The 15,556-nt window shown below is 38.5% G+C and overlaps 1 protein-coding gene across 1 annotated transcript in view; it reads right to left on the bottom strand.

The window, feature by feature from the left end:
* The window catches only part of LOC123638775 (synaptonemal complex protein 2-like), a 72,882-nt gene that overhangs the window by 47,171 nt on the left and 10,155 nt on the right, over nucleotides 1-15,556 (bottom strand). The window contains exons 5-12 of the mRNA XM_045552605.1: nucleotides 14,941-15,045; nucleotides 14,477-14,505; nucleotides 7,901-7,982; nucleotides 6,450-6,538; nucleotides 4,128-4,162; nucleotides 3,096-3,238; nucleotides 1,203-1,255; nucleotides 518-563 (exon numbers count right to left, since the gene is read on the bottom strand). Of these exons, the coding sequence (XP_045408561.1) occupies nucleotides 518-563; nucleotides 1,203-1,255; nucleotides 3,096-3,238; nucleotides 4,128-4,162; nucleotides 6,450-6,538; nucleotides 7,901-7,982; nucleotides 14,477-14,505; nucleotides 14,941-15,045 (582 nt within the window). The remainder of the gene's footprint in view (nucleotides 1-517; nucleotides 564-1,202; nucleotides 1,256-3,095; nucleotides 3,239-4,127; nucleotides 4,163-6,449; nucleotides 6,539-7,900; nucleotides 7,983-14,476; nucleotides 14,506-14,940; nucleotides 15,046-15,556) is intronic.

Consider the following 15,556-nt stretch of genomic DNA (forward strand, 5'->3'; position numbering starts at 1 on the left):
AAGGTTTTCTGTGACACTGAGGTGCTCTAGTTGTGGCCCTTTTACATGAAGGACCTTGTTCCTCTTCAAACCAAAGAGGGGGTTGAAAAGAAACTGGTCACCCCTGGGCTATGAAGTATAAGGCAGAACCAACTGAACAGAAAGCAGAGTGGCCCTGGTTGTTAAGGACAAGAGGGAAAGCATCAACTGGAAGGAAAGCAGCAAGAAAAGCACCTTTTTCCCTCCAGTACAGGCATGAATGTTACCCATGAACAGGGTGAAGTGAGCAAGGGTCCTGGAATTAACTCCATGTGTACAGTACAGGCCCTAAAATTCCTCTTCCAGTAGTAAGAGGGGAACCCTCAAACTTACTGATGCATCCTGAGTATAGTACGGTACGATCAGTTTGAGAGTTGAGGTCACTGGGGGAAGAAGTTACCATCCTTTTTTAAAAAGCCCTTTTCTGTTAGACGCTCGATCTAACTATCTAAACCTAACTATGGCCTTCACTGCACACCTCCAAGATAGACAAACGTACCTCATTCTCATCAGCAAAAGCAGCAATGCACGGAAGTGAATAGACCCTGCAAAACACCTCACAATTAAAAAATAAAATAAAATATGGATGGTCATTAAACATACCTACAGATTTTCTGCAACAAGCATTTATAACTAGGGTATGCCATTAAGGCTCCTTGTACAGCGAGCATATGGAGAGGTTTTCAAACCTGCAAATGGAGATCTACTATAGGTAGATTTCAAACCTCCATCTGGAAGTTTGTAAGCCAGGCTTACTGGTACTATATTACAACCCAATTACTTGGTAAGATTCCCAAAAAGTGGAGTGAATTCAGCAAATATTGTCTCATCAAGGACTTATTTAATAACTGTCCATAATTCACCTATCTCCAGCAACCTCAAATCTGTAGGAAAATGTTCTTCATAAAATCTACAGATTTTCTAAAGGATATAATGTTAAAAATATCCCAAATCACAAACAAACATACTAAAGACTGATAAAGTTTTAAACACACCTAAATGAGCCACTAGGCAGAAAGGATCTAATCTTCTCAGGTTAATGGAACAACTCAGTAGTGCCCAGTAAATGATGCATCTGATAATTCTTTCCTAAAATGAAACACATCCTAGACCATCCTTTTAAAATACTAAATATTTTCAGCATACAACTAGTCAACAAAATAATATTCAGAGAGACATCTTACCTTCTTTGGTCACCAAGTCTGTCATTCAGGTGATTGAGAAACTGTCTACTGTCCTTCAAAGTAAATAATGTAAATTCTTTTGTTAAAAAAATCAAGATGTCTTATTTAATACCACCCTGATCAGCATGTCTGCTTCTAAATGGGCAAGACACAGTAACATCATGAGGCTTCATAAGGAATCATTATTATATGTTAACAACACTCTGTGCCACAAAGAGGTGGCTCCAGGCATGTGTTTCCAGAAGGAACCCCCTTTCCCCTCAGCCATTAGATTTTCACCTGAGGAGTATTTAGGTCTTGAAAAGTTATATGCACGATTGTGTTTCACTGGATCAGAAGAGTAAACAAGAGAAATACATCTTACTGATGCCTCCTAGATTATAACATGTGACTAACCCATTGGACATCCACCTCCCTAACACCTGCCTGGCACAAACCAACAACAAACTCATACAATTTACCAACTTTGGGTTTATCTGGGTGTATTATCCACTGCCAATTTTCCTTTTTGGGAGCTCCCTATCCCACTCCTTCCTGAGTTCTCTCTCCAGGCATGTGTTGTAAGAACAAAGACTGTTTTTACAGTTCTCCTATCAGGAAGATAAATTTGTTGCCTCCCACATTCTAAAGGCAAAGAGACACAGATCCAGCTTTTTGTCCTCTTGTTTCCAAGGACTGGCTGCTGTGGTCACACGGCTCTCTCTCCATGCCTACATTCAGCTCAAAATAGACAGCAGCAGTGTCAGCCTTTCATCTAAAAGCAAGTCAACTGAAAAGTTGATGGCTCTGGGGGGCAAATGATTTTGGAACAAGATAATTGCTCTTCTCCTATTTTCATCAAATTTCCTACAAATGAGGGAATGACACAGAGGAGAAAAGAAATTAACATCTGAGTGCACACAATAGCCCAGACCTTTCAGTTTCTCTCATTGAGTTCTCAGGATTTTGAGGTGGGGTTTATTCCCATTTCACAGATGGGGGCACTCAGGCTCCACATGTCACCCACCTTGCCAAAATGCATACGTCACATAAGTCGGGGAGGTGGGACTCAAACTCGAGCTGGAATTCAAACTCAAGTTTGGGATAGCCCTAAAGCTCATGGTCTTTCCATTTGGATCATACTAAATTCTGGCTAAACAACTGCCATGTACAATATATGACAATAGGCTCAGAGCCTGAGATAACATAAAGACTACAGATTTCATAAAATCCTAATTACATGGCAGTTTGATCAGAAGGGCTTTGTTAACATGACCACTGTTGTTAAGAATTTTACCTTTTCCTAAAAGAGCCTAACCCTCATTTTAAGAATTTTTTATATTAAGAGGAGAAAACGTTTTAGGTATTTTAGAATGAAGGCAGATACACAACAAACCATAAGCTATTTTCGTGCTACTTGAGGACAGAATCACAGTGAGCCCAAGTTGCAGAGAAGACACTGAAAACTACAGTTTCTCCGAATTGGAGAGGCTGGCTGGCTCCAAACAGAACCACCCCATAACACTCCTCTGCCACAGAGCACGCCATGCGCATTCTAGCCTCCAGCCACCATGGCAGCTGCCCTCTGTAAGGCTAAAATGCTGTCATTTCTTCTCCATTCTCCCTATCCCCTTCATGGTTTATTGAAAAATGTTCACCTCTCCAAGACATTTTCATTGACTGGATCCATAAAATTTACATAGTTCTATCTCCAGTCTTAAGTTACCTATAAAAAACAAAGTCCTACCTATATCCTCATATTTGGCCCACAAATATTCTGTTTGTATTAGGCTTCAGTAGGAAACAGGAAGCTTAAGTGAAAAATCCTCCCCTAAGTCCTAGGCACAAGAAAGTACCAAGAGGATGCTTCACTTACATTGGCCAAATAGAAATTCATATGACTAAGGATCTCACCGTCTCAAATTCTCGGTCCTTAATTTCCTTGAAAGCTTCAGCAATGACATCATCATCAAACCACTGATGGACAAGTTCATCCCTTGATTTTTTCATCGTCAGTCTACACAATGCTTCAGAAATAGCAACCTGCTGGTCATAATCTAGACATTAAGAACATAGTAGACAGATAACTCTAGGCATGAAGCTAAAGAAAAAAATGAGTTTCAGAGTTAGCATTGCTCTAAGAAATTCCATTTCAGAAGATTAGCATTGTGTCTTATACTTATAAGCAGCAAGATGTACCCTGGAGTAGTTATAATCATTTAAACTCAATATTTAAGAAATATTAAGGAGAAAAATCTAAATAGCTTGGCATATAGCAATTTTTTAAATAAATATTTTTTCATTTTACAATTTAGAAAATATAATATACTTTATATATTTAGAAAAGCAGATCATCAAATAGCCTTAAAAATAATTCTACTGCAAAAATGAAATCCCAAGATGAATTGTGGTATTTCACAGAAGATTAACTGAAACTACATGTATCAAAACATGTTTAAATCACAAATAATTTTAAGGCTAAAATGGGAGCAGTGGCCCAATAGGATGGTATTTATATAATGCTTTTAAAATCTGCAAAATAATAAAGTATGTTGCTTATGAATAGAGTAAAAGAAGAAAAATAAGGTTGGGAATGAAAACAGATCTGAGTCAAAGACAGGGAAATGGCATCAGGGACAGTGGTGGACACAGGGGACTTCATCTGTGACTCTGATTTGATTTGAAAATAAAAGATTTGAACCAAATGTGGCAAAATGCTATAATTTGACAAAGCTGGCTGGTAAGTAAATGAGTATTCACTCATTATTCTTGATGGTTTCCAGCAAGCTAAAATCTCTCAAAATAAATTAAATATAAAATCATAATCCCTATTTTCAATTTGATCATAAATTATAAATAAATTAAAGCATAGTTCCAAGACCCTCATAAAACCCCCAGTGTCCAATATTTAATATTCTAATATTTAAAATTCTAAATACTTCTTACCACCCACAGTCAAGATTGTCCTTGCAAGGGATTTCCTGAAACATTTAGATAAATTACATTTAACTGAAATGAACATCAAGAGGTAAAAGTTCATAATACTAGCATTACATTTTAAAGCCAAGATATATATCTTTTAAACTATTTCAAATTCAGCATCAGAATCTCCTCAATGTCAAATAATATATTTTTATGTAAAAACCTTCTCAAGTTTATATATTAATGACCTATATGTATTTTTTAATAAGCTAGAACTATTATACACTCTGAGATTCTATTTCCCTTTCTGTAAAATGAATTTTATTTGATGATCTCTGAGGAGTCATCAAATGCTATGACCCTGGAGTTTTAGAGTCACTCACCAGCTCGTGGAGGTGTATGTCCTTTTACATAGTTTGACACCTGGAGAAAATGAGATAGTCGCTCCTGTGATGCTTTCCTATGAGCTGTCTGATTGATTTTAAAACTGATTAAAGATGTAATGGGATTAAGTTATTATATTATTATAACTAACACTGACTCCCTGATTGTATATACGTGTAGAATTTTTTCAACTAAATGCTAACAAGTGTGATGTCAATCTTTTTTTTTAATGTCTAAAATAACTCAGACATTTATTTATTTATTTATGAGATAAGGTCTCACCAAGGCTGGTCTCAAATGATTCTCCACTTCAACCTCCCAAGTAGCTGGGATTGCAGGTGTGAGCCACCGTGCCCAACTCGCAACTCTCATTTTAAAGAATAGATGTGTTAACAAGGCTTATGATAGGTTCAGTTTCTTATAAGTGAATTGATTTGTTACTATAAAATAGAAGCCTTAAAACAGTATCACTGACAGTTCTGCTTAATTTTATGCTTGCATGTTTTATCACTGACTTGCAGTCTAGAACATTCCAGACTTTCTAGAACACAAAGAAAATAGTCTGACCATAGGATTAGTTTGAAAACTTCAGAGAAAACATTAGGTCAGCTGCTCTCCAAATCCAAATATACTGCTAAGAGTGGTGATCTCACTAATGCATTCGATAAATGTATTTTTAGGAAAACTTCAGTGGAAAAACTACATCCTGCAAAGATGAGTTACATGGGCAAACATGATGGTGATAAGTTCATGCTCATCAGTTACCTCTTTCAGACCCTACACTCTGGCTGCCACGTGAACGATGTGCCACAGTGATGTCCTCTACGCTGGTTAGTATTGGCACAGTCACATGTTTAGGTTCAAATTTCAAAACAGGGTGCAGGTTTTGTTGTTTCCATGGCCACACATTACCACCTTACCTCCAAATTTCATGTCCCAAGAACTATGTAACTGTGAGTTTGGGTCACCAAAAACCAAAACATTCATCCCTTGAAAAGCAATACAAATTCCATGCCCGATTGGTATAGTTGGTAACTGGTAACTTGGTTACTCTTTACCAGGTAACCACTTTACCAGCTTAACCACTTTAAATGGATTGCTTGATTTAACCCTTATGATAACTCTATCAAGTAAATGTTATTGTTGACTCCATTCTTCAGGCAAGCAAACCGAGGTACAATGAGGTCAAGGTTGTGCTCATAGACAACTAGCATTAAGTGGCAAAACCAGGATTGAAGCCAAGCAAGGCTGGCCCCAGTATCTGTACTCTTCACATTCTTCCAGGAGTCACTAATTCAGTTCATATTCACAAGGGAAAAATAATCTATAGCCTGAGAAAGCATTTTGCCTCACAAATTTGATGCAAAAAACCAAAATACTCCATACCAGTAAAAAAAGAAGAATCTAGCAAAGTCTGCTTTTTGTGAACTAAAAACAAAATCCGAAGCCCTCTGCTAACTGAATGGACCCCTTTCGGCCAAGGGGACCACAGAAACACCTTAAAACATCCAGCCATGAGGAGATGAGAGAGATAAAACTCATTACATGCATATGATTTTTCCCTCATAAATATTCATGATTCCTCCTATAGCTTATTGAATATGCATATTTGACCACCTATTTCGTTTTGTCTCTTCTTTGAAGCCGGCATGCCTGGTTTCTGGCTGGGGCTCTGCTTCCCAACATGTTGGAATGGCCACTCAGCACATTGCTACCTTTGTGAGAAATAAAGCTCTCCTTTTTCCAAAGTACAGATTAAGCTTTTTTTAGTAGTTAACACTTTTTTCCTCAGTTCCTCTTCACTGCCTAGCATAGTGCCTGATTTATACATAGTGAGTACACAAAGCATTTACTGAAGGGAAGAATGACGTAATCAGATCTAAGGAGAACAAAGACTGAGGTAGTACAATCATGAGAGATTTTACTCTTACTACATCACATAACTTGCACAAAGTCACTTACATAAGACGACATGTGCCTTCTGACAAAGCGAATTTTTTTCTCTCTTCCCGAGGTACACCACGCAAAATGGAGTTCAAAATGCTCAAAGCCTTTTTGGAATCCGAGTAGGCATTCATGGAGAAGAAACAAAACAAAAACTTAGGCACAACCTTCTCTAAGGTTTCCAAGGCAACTGTTATCTGTTTTGTTTAGGTTGGTGAAAAAGTAATTGCGGTTTCAGACTGTGAATTTTAAGTCATTATAACTAGTCTCAAACACATCTTTATTAATCAAAATACGAACCATTACAATTAATGCATTTTTGCCAACGAGAAATAAGTTTGTTCATTCCTATAGTGTAAAAATCCGTGCTTCAGGATTCCACGAACTCTTGGAAAGCATTTTCTGCATCCTGCTGGTTGTGGAAGTGTTTCCCTGCAAAAAGTTGGCAAGACGCTTGAAGAAGTGGTAGTCAGTTGGTGAGAGGTCTGGTGATGGCGGATGAGGCAAAACTTCGTAGCCCAATTAGTTCAACTTTTGAACCCTTGGTCACACGACGTGTGGTTGGGCGCTGTCGTGGAGAAGAATCAGGCCCTTTCTGTTGACCAGTGCCGGCTGCAGGCACTGCAGTTTTCAGTGCATCTCATCGATTTGCTGAGCACACTTCTCAGATGCAATGGTTTTGCTGGGATTCAGAAAGCTGTAGTGGACCAGACCAGTAGCAGACCACGAAACAGTGACCATGACCTTTTTTTGGTGCAAGTTTGGCTTTGGGAAGTGCTTTGAAGCTTCTGCTCGGTCCAACCACTGAGCTGGTTGTCGCTGCTTGTCGTATACAATCCACTTTTCATCGCATATCACAATCCAATTGAGAAATGGTTCATTGTTGTGTACAGGAAGAGAAGATGACACTTCAAAACAATGATTTTTTTTTTTTTTTTGGTAAGCTCATGAGCTTTTTCACCTTTCCAAGTTGCTTCTAATGCCACACAACCATGGAATGGTCAATGCTGAGTTCTTTGGCAACTTCTCCTATATTAATAATTGTAAAAGGATCAGCTTCGATCATTGCCCTCAGTTGGTCACTGTCAACTTTGGATGGGCAGCCACTGTGCTCCTCATCTTCAAGTTTCACAAAATTTTTGGAACCACCACTGCACTGTACGTTCCTTAATAATTCCTTGGCTAAATGCGTGTTGATGTTGCAAGTTGTCTCTGTTGCTTTATGACCTATTTTGAACTCAAGACAATTGCTGGAATTTGCTTTTTGTCTAACATCATTTGCATAGTCTAAAATAAATATAAACAGCAAGTAATGACCTTAGCAAAAAAACAAAGTGAGAAATGAACATTAAAATGATGTATAACATAACCACATTTAAGAATGTATTAATACTATGATAGCAAACTGCAAATTTCAAGAATGCTAAAACCGCAATTACTTTTGCACCAACCTAATATATGCAACTCACCTCTTGTTGAAGCAAGTGATTTATGGTCTTGTCTGTCACCAGGAATCCTAAGCTAAGTAGGAAGGAATCCAACATCTGAATTCTCCCTGAAAGCACAATTTCAAATGAGAATCAAATATATGCTAAAAACAGTAAGGAAATGACTCTTACACAGCAGCCAGAGACAAAGACAGAAAGAGCCATGGGAGCAGTGAACAATTAGAAACGATAGAGTCTGGGCAAGGGATGAATTACAGCCTGCTTCAAGTTATAGAAACCCCCAGGCCACAGCAGATTTGCACTCATAGATCCCCACTAAGGAAAATAATGGCAGCACATGCAGGGTATGACTACTCGCTGTGATCATTCCTGGAGCAAAGCTACATGTTTTTGTCCAGACTCAGCAATGTGCAAAGGACAGCTCCTATGCACAGTCTCCTGTCATTTCTAGGTGTTTTTTACAAATATGTATTTTACAAAAATAAAAATTTTATAAGGTCTTGCACTAACAGAATTCTTAAATAAATTGTTGGCCTATCCTAAATAACATAATCACAGAAACTTCAACAGCTATTTATATGTCAGTACATAGTAAAAAAAAATAGAGTATATAGTAATATTTTATGCTTAAATGATAAATTATGATTTCATTATGCACATGTTAAGATATGAAACAATGGTAGTGTACACTGTAAAAACTCATGGTAAGTTCATAACATAACTTTGATAAGTTTAGATGTATAATTTTGACATGTGAATTACTTATCACATATTATATACCTTTAACTCCCAATATAACTCATGAAATTGCAGGAACCCAAACCAAAAAATAGAAACATAAAAGACCCCTCTTCAGGCCAAACAAGTCGCACAGATACTGCTGGGTGAGCTCTGGAAACCATGAGAAATCTGGCCAGGGGCTATGCCAACAACTTGCCCACCAGCTGAAAACTTAAAAGAAAGATTCCAATAGAGCCCAGTTGGACTCTGAAGGTATTTGTGTGTCCTGTTAATTACCAATGCCAGATGCCATTCCATGTTTTCATTTTAAGAGTAGTAAGAGAAACTAACAGCATGTGGCCCTATAGAAGAGGAAAGAGGAGCATGGTAACACAAAAGGTAGCAGAAAAGTGACTTTTGAAAAATGCTTAATTCAGGAAACTATATCTAGCAATATATTTAACTGAGAAGGTAAAAGACCTCTCCAGAGAAAACTACAAAACACTGAGGAAGGAAACAGCAGAGGATGTAAAAAGGTGGAAAACCATACCATACTCAAGGGTCGGCAGAATCAGTATCATTAAAACATCTACATTACCCAAAGTGATCTACAGATTCAATGCAATCCCTATTAAAATATCAACATTATTTTTTGCATATCTAGAAAAAATAATTCCATGCTTCATATGGAACCAGAGAAGACCCCATATAGCAAAAGCAATCTTAAGCAAAAGGAACAAATTGGGAAGCATCAATTTGGACTTCAAGCTATACTACAAGGCTACAGTAACTAAAACAGCATGGTACTGGCACAAGAAAAGAGACATAGACCAAGGGAACAGAACTGAGGACCCATATATAAAACCATCCTCATATAGCCAACTAATCTTCAACACAGCAGACAAAAACATACACTGGGGAAAAGAATCCTTATTCAATACATGGTGCTGGAAAAGTTGGATAGCCACATGTAGAAGACTGAAACAGGATCCACACCCATCACCTCTCATAAAAAATCAACTCACGGTGGATAACAGACTTAAACCTAAGGTGTGAAACTATAAGAATTCTAGAAGAAAATGTTGGAAAAACTCTTATAGACATTGGCCAAGGCAAAGAATTTATGAAGACGACCCCAAAGGCAATCACAGCAACAACAAAAATAAATAAATGGGACCTGATCAAATTAAAAAGCTTCTGCACAGCCAAGGAAACTACCACGAGAGCAAACAGACAGCCTACAGAATGGGAGAAACTATTTGCACACTACACATCCAGTAAAGGACTGACAACTAGAATCTATATAGAACTCAGGAAAATCAGCAAGAAAAAAATCAAACAACCCTATCAAAAAGTGGGCAAATGACATGAACAGAAATTTTTCAAAAGAAGATAGATTAATGGCCAACAAACATATGAAAAAATGCTCAACATCTCTAATCATCAGGGAAATGCAAATCAAAACCACAATATCACTTATCTCCAGAGAGAATGGCCTTTATCAAAAAGTCCCAAAACAATAAATGTTGGCATGGATGCAGAGAGATAGGAACACTGATACACTGCAGTTGAGACTGCAAACTAGTGCAACCTCTATGGAAAACAATATTGAGATATCTCAAAGAGCTGTAAGTAACACTACCATTTGATCCAGCAATCCCATTACTGGGCATCAACCCAAAGGAACAAAAGACATTCTATAAAAAAGACATCTGCACTAGAATGTTTATAGCAGCACAATTCACAATTGCAAAGATGTGGAAACAACCCAAGTGCCCATCAATACATGAGTGGGTTAATAAAATGTGGTATATGTATACCATAGAGTACTACTCAGTTATAAGAAACAATGGTGATATAGCACCTCTTGCATTATCCTGGATAGAGCTGGAGCCCATTCTACTAAGTGAAGTATCACAGGAATGGAAAAACAAGTACCACATGTACTCACCATCAAATTGGTATTAACTGACTTAAATGACCAAGACTTAAGTGAACATATAGTAATAACATTCATTGGGTGTAGAGCAGGTGGGAGGGGGGAGGGGGAAGGAGAGGATGGGTATATACAGACCTAAGGGGTGCAATGTGCATCATCTGGGGGATGGACATGCTTGAAGCTCTGACTCAGGTGGGGCAAAGGGAATATATGTAACCTAAACATTTGTACCCCCGTAATATGCTGAAATGAAAAAAAATAAAAATGCTCAATTCAGGAAACTTAAAAATTTAGGATGCATCTGATTCATCTCAAAACTCAAAATAATGTGAATTCTATGAAACAAGAAATTAGATTTGCAAGAGAAGACACTAGTCTAAGATGAAAATAGACATAAACGAGAAGGAAACGTGATATGAAAATAAAAGCCATTCTAGGTATTTCAATCTGAGGGAATTTAACACAGAGAATTAGTTATGAAGGTGATAGAAGAGCTGGGAAGCCAAACCCATAGTGAGGCAGCCAATAGACTGATAGCAGCAGGAAGCCACTACCCCCTTTCCCCAACCCCTGGGGAGGGAGAGTCTCAGAGAGGAAGTGGTATTACCAGATCCCAGGCCACCTAGCAAAAGCTCCAACCACAAATGGCCCAAAGCCACAGGGACCATGCAGCCACTCCTAGAGATGGCAGCCCAGCAGAAGTGAGGGGGAGAAAGGTCCAGTTTGCTCCCTCCCACGTCCCATTTCCCAGCAGTGTTTCCATCATCTAAACCTAGCCAGCTGCTAGTTGGCAAGAACGCCTAGGAAAAATAGTACTAGCACTCTGCAATAGGAAGCAGAGAGAGAGCGAGAGAGAGGGGAACGGAGCTAAGAGCAGAGGCAGACCCCCCCACCCCCTCCACCCCCGTCTCAACGACACAAAAATGTTATCACAGAATTGAAGATAATAGTAGAACCAAGAAGAGCAGAATTAGTTAAAGCAATGACTTCTGAGAAAAACTTGAGAACAACTGTCAAAACATGGGGGGAAAATGAGTGAGAAAAAGATGCATATGAAGACAAAAACAAAGATAAATAATAGACAATCTTACAAAAAGAGAACAGCAAGCAACTATAACAGACTTCTTGGTGGCCTCCCTGTCATGCTTTCTCTACTCCTCTGTTATGGAGCAGTTCGGCTATTTGGGTGGGACTGAAGGGCTCCAGAGGTGAATCCTGACTAGCGTATACTATGGGGGATGGAAACATCTCATTCATCTTTTCACAGTGATTGCTTAATTTGGGTGGTGGCTCATCCAATCAGAGCAAATCTAGGGCTTTTGTTTGCTAGTTGAGGAAAGTGAAACTTTCTTCCCCCAGATCTGAACCAGGAAGCACAAAGCTCTGGTTGATGGCATCCGCCATCTCACAACCACCAAGCCACTACTAAACTGCCTATCTCTGGACTTTGTAGCTCCTTGAGCCAATAAGTTATCTTTATCCTTTAAGCCTGTTTGAACTAGATATTCTGTTACACATACCAAAAGCACTCTACCTCAGCGGTTCTCAACTAGAGGTGATTCCTTCCCCATCAGGGAGACACTTACCAATGTCTGGAGATGTTTTTGGTTGTCATGACTCAGGTGTGGGATACTATTGGCATCTAGAAGAGTAGAGGCCAGGGACGCTGCTAAACTTCCTAGGATACGCAGGACAGCACCCACAACAAAGAATCACCCAGCTCAAAACATCAATATTTCCAAAGTTGATAAACTAATTATCAAAGAACATATTTTCCTGAGATAAAGAAAGATTTGGTTTCAAAATAACTCATCAAGAACCATATAAAACAAACGTGTGTGTGTGTGTGTGTGTGTGTGTGTGTGTGTTTGCTCACAACCCTTAATACCAGAAGACAATGGCAACAGGGAAATAGCATGCAAAGTTAGAATTACAGCGTGTAAAAGCCAGAAAGAAATCCTCAAACGATCAAAAGCTCTGACCACATCCCACCCACACCCTAATGACACTCTGCAAAATACATTATAGCAGAGAGAGACAAAGCAGAATAAAGAACTCAAGGATGGAGATGTCATGTTAAAAAAGAGTTGGTTTAAAAGAAAAAGCCCTAAATAATTGTGGTACATAATATTGCAATGGAAGACAGAGCAAACGATGTTTACAAAGATACATAATATGGACTTAAACTGGGTAGAAGATGATGGAGAAATAAAAACATGTTAAATTTCTTATCATATATGATGAAGAAGAAATAAGGTACCACCATTTTGATGTTGATAATTAAATTAAGAGTAACTATCAGAAGTAGGATGTGAGCCCTTCAAATCACTAGAGAAGGGGAAACTGTGAAGGAAAGCATAACCCATGTGGCAAAACACAAATCATAAAAATGGAACCATGCAGTAAGATGACAAGTCCCAGAACAAAAAGGAAGGTGTGATTAATTCTGTCAATGACAGAATGAAGTGGGAAGAAGGTTGGTGACAACATCTTTCTATTCAGAGAGAGGGATTAAACATTATTCTGTAGCGTCTGGGCATAACACCCACACATAAGACACCTGTCAGAGACCACATGCCAAAACCTGCCACTTGAAGGGAGGCCAGCTCCCCTGAGGTGGCTAGAGTGGGGTCCAAGCAGAAGCTTTTATTGCTATGAACTGGATTGTGTCCCCCTCAAAATTCATATTTTGAGCCTTAACTCCCCAATGTAATGGTATTTGACAAGCGGTTTGTGAGAGGTAATTAGGTGAGATGAGGTCATGAGGGTGGGGTCCTCATGACAGGATTAGTGCCCTCATAAGAAGAGATACCAGCGAGCTTGCTGGTGCTTTCTCTACCAAGTGAGGACACGGCAAGAAGCCAGGAAGAAAGCCCTCACCAGAACTCGACCGTGCTGGCTCCCTAATCTCACACTTCTCAGCCTCCAGAACTGTGAGAATAAAGCAACTGCTGTTTAAGCCACCCAGTCTATGGTCCTTTGTCTGCAGCCTGGGCAGACTAACACAGTCATCTAGAGCAGTGTTTCCTCTACCTGGGGCAACAGGTCATTGCAAGGAGTATTGAATCCATAAAGGCACCAAGCAGTAACTGTAGACTGGATAGACAGCTCACGTGCATAGATGCTGTTTCTCAAATATGCAGTATAGATACACTGTTGTGATGAATAAAATACATCAGAAAAGTCAAAGTAGTTTCTACCACTGTGTGTTTTAACCAACCAGTTTTAAAGACAGTGACTATCGTTTGTGAAGTTTATACAAAATTGACTTGAAAATATTTGGATCCACCGACTTAGATCACGAGGGCCTCGTTTTAAAGTCAACCAAGCATGTTGCCTGCTGAAGCTTCGGGTACTGAACTTCCTCAATTACCAGATACCGTCCCTTGCAGAATTTAGTATTGATTAATGACAGCTTTTCAAAATAAAAATAAAAAGGTGTACCCCATAGGATAAGGACATATCCATTTTAAGATGGCCCCAGTTTCTGAAATGTTCAAATACTTTAAAAGCTTCTTTGAATCCCTGGGTCATAATTCAAATGTCAGATTAACTTGAGCTAAATCGAACAAAATCATTAATCTGTCCTCCAAAGTTTCTAAAATTTGACTTTTTACACACTTAAAACACAGGGAAGGTATCTGAATCAGTTCGAAGTTAAATCAGAAATAGCTAAACTTTTGCTGGCTTAGAATGACAAAAGTGGCTTTCCATGACCTGAACAGAGCTAAGTAGCCAAAAGGTGTCAGCAGTAGGTAAGTGAAAATGTACCTCAGGCAAATCGAGACACTCTTTCCAACATCACCATATGACTTACTACAAGGGGGTCAACAAATCTAAATAGAATGTTTAAACCCGCTTCACTTTTACATAGCATTTAAATATTTTCTCTGTGCCAGAACATTCTATTAATGAAAAATTAATAGACAATAAAGTACTTACCTTTTCTACTACTCCTGGAAATAATCTAGTAACAAGAAAGAAAAAGTAAAGCTCACATTACTTTAAAATAGCATTATAAACTATAACATGAATGCATTAAAGCTAATATTCTCTAACAGGCAGGAGTTGACTTTAAATACGGAGGGAAAGAATTTTAGAGAAAGCCTATTTGAGCTTCAATCACTTAGTTAAAATGAGCATGTCATCCTCCATCAGGTGAATAATATATTTGTATGAAAATATATCACCTCCTATTTTCCATAACATTGGTTATGGATATTAATGTTTGTTACTATGTCACATAATATTCTAGTAATAAAATATGGGAGTCTTTTAACAAAACTTACAGAAAACTTCTGTACAACAAAACTTCTGGAAAACCATGTTTTATAAATAACTTGAAGATTCCTGCCAATTACCAATGGCATCTGCTCAGTAAGGCATCCACCCCCATCCTTACCAACACAGTGTCAAAGAAGTCTTCCACAACACCCATCAGCGATGCGTCTGACGCTAGGTGTTCCAAGATCAGAAATTCCACTGTTCTTTCAAACCAGGAAACCAGGTACCCAGGAGAAGAAACACAGTTGGAACCACGTAAGACTAAAGACTGCCTATTTCAATAAAATTTCCCAAGATAATTTTCTCACTAGAGCAAAATAATCTTAAAGACCTTTTTCCATTCCATAACATTTCGATGAGGTCTGAACACTTCAGGATGGAGCTGTACTGCCACAGAGCTATAATAAGTAAGGTCTCAGAGATGAGCAAAAAATTGGAGACTCAACCAGGCTCAATGGCATAAAGCCATGTAAAGGGGTTAGTGAGGAAGGTTTAAAAGATAAATGATCCCCCCAATACAGGGGGAAATCTTGTGATCTAAGAAGCTGTTGAAAACAAACTATCAAAGAAGGTGCAGAATTTGGAAAATGCTCCAGAAGTATTTATGGTTACAGTAAACATGCCTCGGACCTGGCTATCTTTCTTTTGCCAAAAGCTTCCAGCTAATTGGAGATTTTTTTTTTCCCCTGTAGGAATATACATCCAATTTCATATTAAGTTGCTAGGATCAGTAT

This window comes from Lemur catta, chromosome 5 (assembly GCF_020740605.2).
Source record: "Lemur catta isolate mLemCat1 chromosome 5, mLemCat1.pri, whole genome shotgun sequence".
NCBI lineage: Eukaryota > Metazoa > Chordata > Mammalia > Primates > Lemuridae > Lemur > Lemur catta.